Source organism: Phyllostomus discolor, chromosome 4 (assembly GCF_004126475.2).
Source record: "Phyllostomus discolor isolate MPI-MPIP mPhyDis1 chromosome 4, mPhyDis1.pri.v3, whole genome shotgun sequence".
In the NCBI taxonomy this organism is placed as follows: domain Eukaryota; kingdom Metazoa; phylum Chordata; class Mammalia; order Chiroptera; family Phyllostomidae; genus Phyllostomus; species Phyllostomus discolor.
The window spans coordinates 184721396-184735651 of record NC_040906.2 but is presented as its reverse complement, the minus strand read 5'-3'; the positions used below and the strand labels follow the sequence as shown (position 1 = coordinate 184735651).

Sequence of the window (14256 nt, the reverse complement as noted above, 5' to 3'; positions counted from 1 at the left end):
TCATACACGGCAAAATACAGGTAACTGAAAGAAAAGGCTTAAGTAGTTCTTTACAGAATCAGGAAGGTTTATCCAAAATGACTCACCATCTGCCCAGCAAAGATAGAAGTCCCTGGCAAATTTTAAGTAGTAACATCTTCTGATATTAAAGAAATTAAGTTCTACTTCTTGGCAAACAACTGCGCTATTTGTAAAACTTTCTTTTGAAATACTTTCCCATACATGTTTCTCATCATAACATGATATAAATATGAATCTGCTCTGAAATGAAAAAAAGTATTTTTAGTTACTCTTTGTTATAATTTCAAAACGATCCCCTGAGAAAGACTGAGCCAAGACCAACTACATCACTTGTGAATGTTTTTGTAAAATGAAAATGCAGAGTCCTTTGTTAAAAATTATTAAAAATTTCAGGAATATGACTGTAAAGCATTAAACCAAGCATGGGCCATTGGAGTTCAGTTCCCCATGTGACTGGGCATTACATGCCCAAGCAGCAGCCCTGAGCTAAGCTGACTGAGAGCACATAGATTAGGCAAAATTATAATTCAAGCTGGACCCCGATGTCTTTAGTGACCAGTATTATAGTTTATCTACATCTTGACTATGCTGCCATCCAAGGCTGGCCCATCAATGAAAAATAAACTTACACATTTTAAAAGAACACAAAGAAGTAGAGCCTTTAACATGCACGAGTAGATTTAAGTCGGTAGCATCTGAGAAGTGTTGGCATCACCATGTGAGTTCCTTCAAGAGATAATAATTATGCCCCATTCACCTGGGTCTAAGAGGATTGATTAGATTTATCCTTTTAGTTGGATTTATACAAAGGAAAAAGGAGAAACCCAATGGGTGGTAAGGCCTCTTCTCAATGACTAGACCATGAAGCAAAATATAGATAGGGGTAGTCTCAGATTTTCTACAGAGGTGAAGGGCACGTATCCATTTTTCTAACTGAACCTCTGATCCCACCCAGTGTGGCTGGATCAGGTTCCTTAAAGCCACCGCTAACCCAGTTGATCAGATCTGCTTTACAGTCGATATATAATAGGAGATTTAGAGCCTTCAGAGCTGCAGGTGATGAAAACTTAGGTAAGCTGAGAGTCCTGAGAGGATGGAGTGTTTTAGGCTCATTAAGCTATTAAACTTTAGAAAAGCAGGGTTAATTTTTACTTTAAAAAAATCTTTTCAGACCCAATTCCCTTGAGACTAATTGTTAAGTTATTGAATAGCACAATTCACATAGTTCAGGTTTTCTAGTTCCATATAAGCAGTGACTGGAGTTAGAAATAAACAAAGAAATAAAGTTCCTTCAGTAAGGAGTCTAATTAACAATGGAATCTTCTACAGTGCAGCAGGTATGTGGAGAAGGGATGAACAAGGGTAGATCTGTGTTTTCTCTTCCTTGAGGTTTCCTTAAGAAGTAAATTGTCACCCTAATGTAGTTGTATTGCTGGTATCTTGATTCTTTCATTCTTGCATTTGGTTTATGCACAGAGAGAATGTGTAGGAATATGGAAGCTTATATATGTAGGATTTAAGAAAATTTTATAATAAAAGAGAGAGCCTTTTAAATATCTGAACAAGGAGAGCGTGTTGCCTTTGGGCAGTGCCCTGCATTTCCTGGGAAGAAGATTTAGGGTCCCTGGCAGGGTTAACTCGTCCTAAGTGGTTGAGTAAGCTATGGTGTTCACCCAAGTGATGCAGAAGTTAAAGCAACTACCTGGGCTTTTTGCACACAATCCCACACCTTTACTTTCTCAGGAGAAATCTTTTTCTGTTCGTGTCTGTTATTGAATGTGGTGTTCATCCTAATGAGGGAGGAAGGAAGAAGGATGAGAGGAAAGTTACCTCTGATGGAGCTCTTTATGTATCAGGCATTATGCTAAGGCTGTTCATATGTATTATTTAATATGCTGGGATTCATTTACGTTTAATATTTAATAGAAATTGAACAACTGAAAGAAATCAATAGCTTGAGTAAGGGAAAAAGAATTCAAGGAAAATAGAAAGAATGATTAGTAGGAAGACAGGCTTTGTAAAGTCCCTTAGAAGTTTAAAAGTGGTTGCTAAAGCTGAGGAATATTTAATATTATAAAAGCACTTACCAAATGTAATGATAAGTTAAAAAGAAATAAGATCACATTAGAAAAATCAGAAAATTCTTTATTATCATGGTCATGGTTCTGCAATTTAATTGCTTCCTTGGAAAAATGCAAAAGACACTTTTATTTTAACAATTCAGTAGAATAAAGTTTAGATATAGTATTTATTAATACACTGAATGGACAAGAAATTGTGTCCCAAATCTTTCATTTTTATGTTTTGTAGAAACATAACAGTAATGGAGAAAAGATCAGATTTCCCACTTAATTTTGTTGCAATCTATGTACCCATGTGTTTATATTAACAGGTCTAAAAAACAGAAAAAAAGACACAGAATATAACCTTGAAAATATTGTTTTATGCATTTAGCTTTCACAGACAAGCAATCTGAAAGTTGCAAATGATATAGCCATTAAAAGGGTTAAAATGATGATGGCTGTCACGTGGGAGAAACAAGTCAAATGCACCGTGGAGAATGATGAATGGAAGTGACTTGAAAGCGCTGTTTGATAAGCTCCCTGAATTTTCACCTGATGTGTTCCTGTCTGCTCTGCAGCCAATGCATGAGGAACACAAATGCTAATGTATATGTCACACTACGTGTTTCAAAGAACTTTATTAACAGTCACGCCATGGCTTTAAAAGTTAAAAGGATTAAGACTTTCCAAAAGTGGAATGGTAGGGTGATTAACAATATTAGTCACTAAGCCACAAGCACAGAGCAGTTTGGAATCAAATTTTGTAATGTGTCGTTGCTGTGGGGTTTCCTGTAGCACAAGAATATTGTGTGTGTGCTATTTTCATTATAATGAAATTGTTATTTCCCTTAGCTTTTCTTTCGAGAAGTAAAGTGATTTAAAAATAAACTAACAAAATTTTCTTTGGCTCCCCTATGCTCTTGAATGAATTAACAGGAGGTGATTTGAACCTTCCCTTCTCTTTTATAACACTGCATTTTCTCCCAGGATTTTCCTCTGTGGTGAATTTTCTGCGGGTCAGCAGGGGCTCACAAGAAGAGACAAGCAGCAGAAAAATGTGGCACAGAGATTGGGGGAAATTCCTCACCTCTTACTCTCTTCTACCTTTTTTTCCCTAGGATGTTCTAGGAGGAAAAGGAGAGAAATGCTATACACATACTAGAAATCCCTATGCTCTCTGCAAAGAATGAGTACTAGTTAAGAATCAGTTGTACATGTTTAGAACATTTTGGAAAAAAATGTTCTGGCCAAAACATTTTTCAGAAATAAGTCTGTTGTTTCTGTAAGTAGCCATCAGGGCATTAGTTGGCAGATCCCAAGGGCAGCTGGGTAGCATTCCCGTAATGCAATGATATCACCCGCATCCCTCCTTCTCCATCTTTACTTCCATTGCTAAAACGTGTCCTGTGTCACAGTTAGGTCATTGGTTCTGCCCAGGTAGGGATGTGACTCCAGAGGAAAAAGGAGAAAAAAAATAAAATTGCCCGGAACTGAACACTTTAAATCAGTAGGAGAGAGCTTTTAGTTTCAAATCTGCATTCATTCTCCTGTAGCTAACTTAATTGCTTTATTTTCTTTCTTTTTAAAATCACTATTTAAATTTGAGAGCCCAGTGGAAAAGCTCCTTTGACTATATGTGGTCAAGATCACAATCTTGGAGTCAGCAACAAAACTGCAAACTCTCTCCTTGCCCACCCTGTTGTCTCTTCAACCCCCTATTTTCTCTGATGTGTTTCAGACACCCTGTGAGTGGCTTTCAAATGCCTCCACAAATCTTGGTGCTTTTTCTTCACTCAACCTTTCTTCTTGGAATAGGCTTTTTTCTCTTCTGCTCAAATCCCCTTTACCCTTTAAAAGCAAGTCGAAGTGGGGAGGGTTGGGTGGGTGGGCTGGAATGGGAGTAGGGGGGAGAAAACTGTACTTGAACAATGATTAAAATTAAAAAAAAAAAAGCAAGTCGAAAGCCCCACCTTCAGCGAGAATATTCTTGTCTACCCCAGCCTGAAATTTCCTTGCCCATTTTTGATGTTTGATTTCACATTTTGCCTAGACCTTTCTTTGGTCAATTAATCACCACTGTTATTTTTTTTTATCTGCGGTACAAGATCATTTAGTTTTTACGTGTCGGTGTGTTTTGTCTCTTCACCTGTTGTGTAGACTTTCTGCAGCCATGGACTGGTTTATTCTTTCTCATTCTTTCATTGAGTCTTGTATATTGTAGGCATTCAATAAACAGTTATGCGTGGTGGTGCTCTTACATCACAGAAGCTGAGAACTTATTGCATTATCTATTAGTAATTGGCCCGGTCTGATATGTGTGAAGTCATTGATGGCTAAAGGCTTTTTGTCATTTTAATAGTCATGCTTTGTCCCTGGCTGGGTAGTTCATTTGATTAGTGTCATCTCAATATGCCAAGGTTGTGAGTTCAATTCCTGGTCAAAGCACATACAAGAATCAACCAATGAATACATAAATAAGTGGAAAAACAAATCAATGTTTCTCTCTCACAAATCAATAAATAAAAAAATTAAGAAATTTTTGTAGTTGCGCTTTGTATTTAATAATGCTTTTTATACATGCTGATTTTTATATGCAAAAGGAAGATACTGGGCCAATACAAGGACAGCATGAACCACTTGTTTTTACTGCAGTGGAGATGGCTTGCTTTCCTAAAGCTTTCTAATCATTTGCTCCTAGCTCTCTGGGTGACCCACACAAGGGAACTTGTTATTACAAGTTCATTACATGGGGCTGGGAGAAGAGGCACTGAGGAGGTGCACTTGCTCTTCCTAAAAAAGTGAAAATAGTCCAGCTTTGGTCTTTGCCCACCTCTGCTTTAGCTGCTCTGGCTGGTGAGATGCTTTGCAAGGCTTCACGGATGACTGAAGAAGATGATTCCGCCAGATCATTAGATATCCTTGTATGATTCTTCCTCTTTCAAAGAACTTCAACCTAAAAAATGAAACATAATGAAAATAGTGGAACACATAACTAAAAATAATAACCTCCTGGTCCCACAAAGGTATAGGCCCCAATCAAATCAAATTTGATTTTGTATTCCTGACTCACCTGAAGAAGTGAATGTAGTTTTCAGTGGGTATCTAGCCTTTGTACATGTACAAGGAAGATCAATTGTAATAAGTTCAATAATAAACTTCTTTCTCCTTCTCCTCCTTCTTCATCTTGTCTTCTTTTTAAATTTCAGGCCCTGGCATAATAAAGTAAGAGCTTTCTAAATTTTAGTGGTATAATCTGAATCAAGGAAAGTATAAACAATGATCATTTAAACCCATTAGAATTCTATGAAGTTGCAAATAAAGATTTAAATAAATAAATACATCATAAGTAAATATTTTAGCATAAACTATGTTCCTTGAGTCTTTTATAGCTTTCTAGATTCTTCTAGGAAAACTATATAAAACATAGAAAGTTTTATCTATTGTCTGACAAAATTCCATGTGTCCTTGCTTTTCCTGAAGGAAACATTCAACTGCTCTGAATATGGAAATGGATCTTGCCCAGAAAACCTAAGGCCGCTGGGCATCCGCACAGCCATGTACTCATTTATGGCAGGAGCCATATTCATCACGGTCTTCGGCAACCTGACCATGATCGTTTCCATCTCCTACTTCAGGCAGCTGCACACGCCAACCAACTTCCTCATCCTCTCCATGGCGGTCACCGACTTCCTCCTGGGCTTCACCATCATGCCGTACAGTATGGTCAGATCAGTGGAGAACTGCTGGTATTTCGGGCTCACATTTTGCAAGATTCATTATAGTTTTGACTTGATGCTTAGCATAACGTCCATTTTCCATCTTTGCTCCGTGGCCATTGATAGATTTTATGCTATCTGTTACCCTTTACGGTATTCCACCAAAATGACCATTCCAGTCATTAAGCGGTTGCTGCTGCTCTGCTGGACAGTCCCTGGAGCGTTTGCATTCGGAGTGGTCTTCTCCGAGGCCTACGCCGATGGGATAGAGGGCTATGATATCTTGGTCTCTTGTTCCAGTTCCTGCCCAGTAATGTTCAACAAGTTATGGGGGACCACCTTGTTCATGGCGGGTTTCTTCACTCCTGGGTCAGTGATGGTGGGGATTTATGGCCAAATTTTTGCAGTTTCCAGAAAACACGCTCGTGCGATCAACAACTTATCAGAAAATCAAAACACTCAAATGAAGAAAGACAAAAAAGCAGCCAAAACTTTAGGGATAGTGATGGGTGTTTTCTTGCTGTGTTGGTTTCCCTGTTTCTTCACAATTTTATTGGACCCCTTTTTGAACTTCTCTACCCCGGTGGTTTTGTTTGATGCTTTGACATGGTTTGGCTATTTCAATTCCACGTGTAATCCCTTAATATATGGTTTCTTCTATCCCTGGTTTCGCAGAGCACTTAAGTACATTTTACTAGGTAAAGTTTTCACCTCACATTTCCATAACACTAATTTATTTACTCAAAAAGAAACTGAATAGACTTATTCTGTATGAGTGAATTGAAGAAAAAGAACTGGAAGTAAGAAGAATGAAATCATTTAAAGTATGCGTGTGTGTGTGATGTATTTTGACTATCATGGAAAGCTCTTAGTTTCTAAGACTTGAGGAAAAGAAGAGGACTCATTTTTGACCAAAAATTGCTCCTTTTCAGCATACTTCATATGCACACTACTTCCAGGTAGAGAAAAAAAAAAAGAACGTTAGAAAGGTGAAAAGAAGTTGAAAAAAGGTGGGAGTGGGATGAAGATACACAAAATCTTTTGAACTACGTGGAAGGGAGCAACCACAGCTGAGCTCCAGGGCTGCGGCCCCTTCCCCACCACGCACACCTCCCGGGATAGTCCCATCCACGTTTTCTCCTTCCATGTCTGACCAGATGTATTTTGACATATCGACAACTAAAAACTATAGGTAAATAAATACAGAATTAACAATTTCAGAAATGCACATGCTGTCAGGAATCAGTCATCAGTTAGCTGAGAGTTAAGCCTTGACTTGATGTTACTGTTGTGAGGTTAAACATTTTTGAAATGGAAGAGAAATGGAAATTGTGTAACTGAAGCCGCAGCGTCAACCACGTGTTCATGCAGGTCTCATCTTAATCACAGCAATTTCTATCTTATTAGATGCAGTGCCTTCCTTTCTTCCTCAGGCTCATCGGCTTTTTGTATTGCTAATTGGTATCCTGATTTTTAATAAACGTGAAATATATAGTCCAAAAGTTGTGTTTTGAATTCACCATTCCTTTTTGCTTAATATTGATACATACATGTTTGAATAATAGAAAAGTGAGAGAAGAAAACAAAAAAGAAAACTAGTACGTACTGGGCGAGGTGGTCTCTGGGTACTGGGAACTCTATATGGTATTTGTTACTCAGTGTCTTTTTAACTGTAAGCTAAGACCCAGTAATAACTGGTCAAATTGTTTTAGTGCTCATCAAGCATTGGTGTGCTGGTAAATATTTGACACTTGTTTCTGAAAAAAGAAAAGCCTGATTGGTAGAATTTAATAATTTTCTTGGTGTATATTAGAAATAATCTTCAATTAGCCAATTTCTAACTGTGAATGTAATGCCAGCTGCCTCTCAAAAATGTTAAAAATTTAACCTATTCTTGCAAGTGAGTATGAGTGATTTCCACACACTAATGGCTGCAAATCACATTTTTATTGAAAATCAAACTACAATAGAAGAAAATAGATAATCTGAAATATATCACTTGCATTGAGGACAAATATTACCTTATAACTTCTTTATTTTATGTATATATATGTACATGTTTTGTATATGTGTTTTTTCATATATAAGTAAACTGTTTCACTAAAATGTTTTTTGTTTCATTTCCTCATTTATAACATTTCAATGAACAAATTAACAATTTTTTGTGTGGAGAAGTTTATATAATGGCCCACAAATTCACTTTGACCTTAGTCCGTGGAACAGGTCACACAGTTAAGCAGTGGCCATTCAGCTAGCAGCGTGAGTGCTAACCTTGTGCAGCTGCCCAAAGACAGGCCCACACATGGCATCTGGGCCCCCTACTGCCCCCCATCCTTGCTGTCCTGCTGATGGCCGGGTCCCTCCCCACAGCCTGTAGGGCAGAGGTAGAATAGTGCAGCTTCTTTGAAATGGCAAAAGAGACTATAAGTACAAAATAAATGTGAAAAGAGATTTTTCAAGAACAGGGAAATTAGCCCTGGCTGGCATAGCTCAGTGGATTGAGCGCGGGCTCGAACCAAAGTATCACAGGTTTGATTCCCAGTCAGGCCAAATACCTGGGTTGCAGGCCACGGCCCCCAGCAACTGCACATTGATGTTTCTCTCTCTCTCTCTTTCTCCCTCCCTTCCCTCTCTAAAAATAAATAAATAAAATCTTTACAAAAAAAGAACAGGGAAATTAAAGGCAGGTGGTTTTATGAGACCTAATGTGGCATGTTGGATACTACTAAGGGTTTTGTTTTGGTAGTTCTTAATGAAGTGATTCGGTTTTGGTATTCAAACATGCATACACATAAAGACTTTCTGTTTTTATTTTAAAACACCAATTGCTAAGACATGAGTAAACAGATTTTCACCTTATTGTGAAGTAGAATTATTTTGAATTAATATTTATTAAGTTTACCTCTCAATTCGTTACTATACAACTTTAGAAAATAAAATGAAATAGCTTGGTGTAAGGTTGCCTGTTGACATCTTTTGGAAAGGAGTTTATGACTGTCCTTTTAAATGACTGATGATATTTGTGAAGTTGGTTATTGTCTATGCCGGTGCTTGCTGATGAAATAATAATATGGCAGTTTTATGTGTGCACCATCAAGGTTCTTACAATATTTCTCTTTGTATTAAAGTCCTATTTGTACTTTAAACACCATTCCACTAGCTCCTCTGTGAAGCTGTGCTGGTTAGCCCCACCGTTTCCCGGCCCCGGATTGTTTCCTAGTGCAGCCGTCCTGCCTTGTTTGCTGGGGAAGGAGTGACACAGCCCCCTGTGAATGTTCTGCCTCCCATGCTTCCCCTTGCTTTCCCTTCCCACAGTTAGTGATGTCTCCTCTCCACACCCAGAGCTTCATAGGAAGGTAGAGATGATGGAGATGAACCTGGGGACATCAGTGCTTTGTCCCCGGTTGTACCACTAACGATAGATGCAGGACTAGGACCCAGCTCCCACGACTTCTCACTCAGTGTCATTTACTGGACTATTATTTTCAAGATTTGTGACACTTGGGGTTTTTTCCCTCTTTTTTTTCAACTAAGGATTTTAGTCAAACTTGTACAAATCACTGGAGTAAAAAATAAATGCTTCCCTCCCACCACAAAATGTTTTCATTACATCTGGGGATCAAAATGAAAACAGAAATCTTTTGTAATTCAGACAACTGATCCTCCTTTGGATATCAGCCAACATTTAATTTAGGCTACACATGTCTATGTACTTTCAATATACAGATACTTCATTACCTCAACTTCCTAGAGTGAAACCCAAGTGACAATGAAGGCACTAGACATCATTGTCCTTCTTTGGGAAAAAGAAGCTGAAAAATACCTGGGACATTAAAAATACAAAGAATATTTCAATTTCCCATAGGAAAGAGAGTTTAAAAGAGCAATTCCTCTGGGGCTCTGCAGTTCCTCTCTTGGAGCTCCTGGATCTGAGTTCTTCACTCCAGTTCTCTTGAGAACAGAAGCAGATTTATATGAATCAGATATCTTAATCCTCAACACTGCACTTTTCAGAATTTCCCAACCTCGTGCCTGCAAAGCCACCAGAAGAGAGGCATTGATTCACAACTAGCTCTTCAGGAGAGGGAAGGTACTGGAGTCGATAGAAACAATTGGAAATGTACTGTTTTTTTAATTGTCAATTTATTCTCTTCAAAATAATTGAACAGTAATAATTAAATTTTAAAGAGAACCAGAAATTGTTACAAATAGGACGAAGTGGAGAAGGTAGGGTTTTTTCTAACTGAAAAATAGTTGTTATTACATTTAGGTGAAAGAAAGTTCTTAAATTTTTCATCAAAATTTATTTGCAGTTTATGAATTTCTATGTAGCGACAATATAAAAAGTGGTTTTGCAAAGTACAAGAATTACGAAGGACACAATTTAGTAAAAGTAAGTTATGCAAGAATTTTAATAATGTTAAAATTCACTCTTCCCTTTAATATTATATATTAATTTAAAATCTTGCTACATACTGCTTCATTCACTGTCAAATACTACATATTTTATTTTTGGTATTTTGTCTCTTGTAAGCAGCATTTACTTAGGATATCCTGTTTCTCTGTGCTCTCAGGTTATTCACTCCTTTCAGACATAAAGGTGCCCAACCTAAAAACTAAATGTTTGGGTTGGCAAGAACTGTTCTTGAATTCAACAGCCATACCAAAAATTTAGACATCTTACCAAAAAGTACATTTTGGGATGGGTCTGAGTTTTTACACTTTTTTACATTTCCAAAAGTGTTCCCAGGTGATGTTGTGGCTGGTCTGTGGACCAGACTTTGATTAGCAAGTACTTGGTGGGAGAAACTACCAGCAGATAACACCGGAGACTTTCCTGTTGCCCGAATACATGCTCAGTGAGTTGTGGCCCAGCACTGGAGATGGGGAGGGGTGGTGAGAGTTTGCCTGAAGCAGGAGCCAGGAGACCTGGATTATAACATTTGTTCCAGCATTTAGTAGCAGGAGTCACCCCACAACTCGTTCTTTCATACATACATGGAACCGCTGGAAGGACACAGTGGAAATGTAGCTTTCAAGTAATTTAGAAACCTTAAGACACCCATTATTTTTATTTTTTTTATGTTGTGTCATTTGAGATGCTTTTTGTTTTAAAGGGGGTTTATTAGCTACTTGCTAAGCAGCATTTACTCTTTCCTAATATTTTTGTCTTTTTCAAACAGATGTCACTAATACAATAAGACTAAATGCATGGTGTGTTAGAGTTCCTTCTTTTCTTTCCATTTAAATCAACTGCCTCCCTGCTATGCATGTTAAATATTTCAAGGATTAGATAGTTAATGGGATGTTATCTCAGTAACTGTAAATTTCTTCAGAAATCTATGGTGAAGATAAGGCAGTTTTAAAAAGTGTTGTGTGTGGCAGAAGAAACAAAGGTATTTGAAATCAAAGTCAGTTATAAATGAGGAAATGGCAACTCTCATCTTTAAAATCTTTGACCTCCCCCGATAGTCTGTAACAGTATGAGATTTTCTCCAAATGGGAGAGTCAAAAAATGAGTTCTAGAAAGAAATGGTGTGTGAGCTAAGCCCTGACAGGGCACAGATGAAAGGGCTGACAATCAGGTGGAGGAGAGGGAGCTGGCCAAGCCACAGAGTGGGCATTTGTAGGGCAATAGAGAGCCCAGTGTGGCCAAGGGTGGCTGGAGTATCATCGCCTGAAGGGGAGAAAGGCTACAGCCACAGTTTCCATGCAAATAGATGCTGAAAGATACATTCACAGTGTTTTAGCTAGGCATGTTGTCCCAGATCCTTTTCACTGTATCCACTGAAGAAAAGTACAGGGTGGGGCCAAAGGAGGTTTACAGTTGTGGGTGCACAAAACACAGAGTTTATTCTTGTAGTGCTATTTATTAATTATATTATTTTCCATATGAACAGTATAAACTTACTTTTGCCCCACCCTATATCTGTAGTCTTTATAAAATATTATTTAAATCAACTCTTTTTTAGCCACTTACTTCTAACACATTTTCTGGTACTTAGTTATAGTAAAGTTTCTTCTCTTCTAGTTTTCCAATAATGCTGTAGTTTATGGCTCATCACAACGATGATGCTTTGCTTTGGTTTTAATTTTCACTCTCTTCTCTGCCTCTGCTGCCTGAAATGGGGGTCGCTCTACCTGTTCTGTGAGAGTGTTCACTGTCACTCTCTCCCCACTGCTTTTAAGAGGACAGGAGTTTCAAGATGTCATCTCTGCCCACTGCCAACTGCCATGTGGCTTTCTAAGGCTCACTTAGGAACTGTGAGCTATTTGGAATAAATGTTTTTACTTGCCAGACACTATTTTTACTTTTTGATGTTTCAATGTGTAAATTAGCATAAATAGATACAAAGTAAATTTATAGGAGAATTCAGTGTCTTTAGTTATCTCAATTTTCAGTGCCACATTAGAATACAGCCAACTCATTTTTATCCCTAAAATGGCTTGAAGTAGTCTTTGTTACTGTAGTCTTTAAATACTCACTATTATCTGTGTTAGATATTAGAGAATAATCAAAAAGTACAATATAATGAATTTTGATAAATTTCAAACTGTTGCTTATCTTTTCTATTATACTACGTATACCACTTATAGATTTGTAACACAATACTAGTCTAAATTTGGAAATCACTCATGAAATTGTACTGCCACCCTGTTGTTATTTAATTAGTTTAATCAAAATTAATACAAATTTTCTTTTTGGATGAGGTTTGCTTTTAGACTTAGAATAATTTTAGAGCTTTAAAAATAGAATTTAGATTTAAGAATCTAGACTTTAAGATCAATTTTAAATAGATTGTGTAGCATTTGACATTTTCCTCTGGACTGTGGCAAGAGAAATGATGCAACAATCAGTGTTAATGTTAGTTCCCGGTCTTTAAATGGGAACTGGTTTTGGTAAGAAACTCTTCCTTCTACCTAGCACACCCTGAGCAGGCATTCAGAAGTGGTTAGAGAGGGTAGTTTCAAATTTTATGTGATTTTCTTAAGCAATTATCTAATCAGCTAAAATATTTTAGATTTTAGCCTTAAATTCTAGAAGCACAGGGAAATCAGAATTTAAGGTGAAAAAGAAAGCACATTATTTATGAACATTATCCACATTTGTGCTCAAATAGAAAAACTTTAAAATTTGCTTCTTATTACACTTAATTTGAATAAGTGTGTTACGCTAATTGCTCATATTTGCCTTTGCTGATCCTTCTTATCTGATGTTTTCAACAAATAAAAATAAGAAGAAATCATAATTTGAATTAATTTATATATCTGTCCATACATACATGCAGAGGTGGTAATGGAAACTTTACCTGAATAGCTCAGTTCTAGAAGACGGGAACATCTTTTATAGCAATGGTGGCATTGTGTCAGTTGGTACCTTAATCAGAGCATGTTACTATATTTGCCTCCTTCTGTTAGAACCATGGATTGTAACCTTCTACTTTCTACTTCATCTTCATATGCCATCCATATTTTCAGACTGTGAAAACTAAAATCTGAACCTAGAGTTCGCTGTTGGGCCAACTCTTCCTTCTACTGAAATAACTGTGTTCAGCCCATTGGACTTTCTCTTTGATAAATGTTTTAGCTCCATGATATAATCTCGCATTGAAAATCTGACTTGAAAATTTTTATGACTGGAGATATTCCAACTTTTTTATCACTCAGTGCTTGAAATTGAAATATGAAGGGGAAAGGAAAAGATCCGAATGAGAAATAATTAATATCTGAACATTTTTACATACAAAAATAGCAATTTCATAGATGCTGTGTGCAACATAATAGATTATATGCAAGGCTCAACAAAGGGCAAAATTGAAGGAAATGCCATAATGCTTATGAGAAAGTTATGAAACAAAAGTTTATTTGTAAGTAAGAATACAGTCGTTAAAGCTGGTTAATGTGTGCTTCAGTGGGTGCTTAGCAGAAGATGCCACATTTTCTTATGTTACCTTAATCTCTAAATCAAATGTGTAAAGAAGGCTATATTATCCTTAATTTATAAGGGAAAAACTAAGGCTTAGGGACACTTTAGTGAAACACAGGTCTGCCTGATTTCAGAGCCATACTGTGAAATGGAACTTAGCCATGGCGCTGGAAATGGCATCACATTCCATTTGAGGTAGCTTCCAGTTCCAAAAGTATATGAAGTTCCACTTATACAAATATAAGTGTGCATAGTGGAAGATTTGATCTCAGGTAGAAACACCTCATAGAACCTTTCCAGTCCTGAGAAACAATTCGAGCAGTTGCTTGTGTGTGAGGCTGTTTCAATGTCGTGGTGGTGACTGTTAGGATCATACAGGCAATTGAGGTATGGCAGAGTTTCCTGGGTTAGCACGCGCCTTAACTGCACAGTTAAGTCCATAACTGTGCCTTTATGGACTTAAATACTGTACAAGATTAATTATGAGTCTGTGATCTCCGGCACAGTATTTTCTTTAATTTTTGAGAAC

At 37.3% G+C, this 14256-nt stretch overlaps 1 protein-coding gene across 1 annotated transcript; it reads left to right on the top strand.

Annotated features, from left to right (window-relative positions):
* Positions 1–1238: 1238 nt before the first annotated feature.
* LOC114495388 (trace amine-associated receptor 2) lies at positions 1239–6700 on the top strand. The gene is made up of 2 exons (XM_028510654.2): positions 1239–1358; positions 5565–6700. Exons 1-2 carry the CDS (start codon positions 1335–1337, stop codon positions 6558–6560), a joined length of 1020 nt encoding a protein of 339 aa, XP_028366455.2. The 5' UTR covers positions 1239–1334; the 3' UTR covers positions 6561–6700.
* The last annotated feature ends 7556 nt before the right edge of the window (positions 6701–14256 follow it).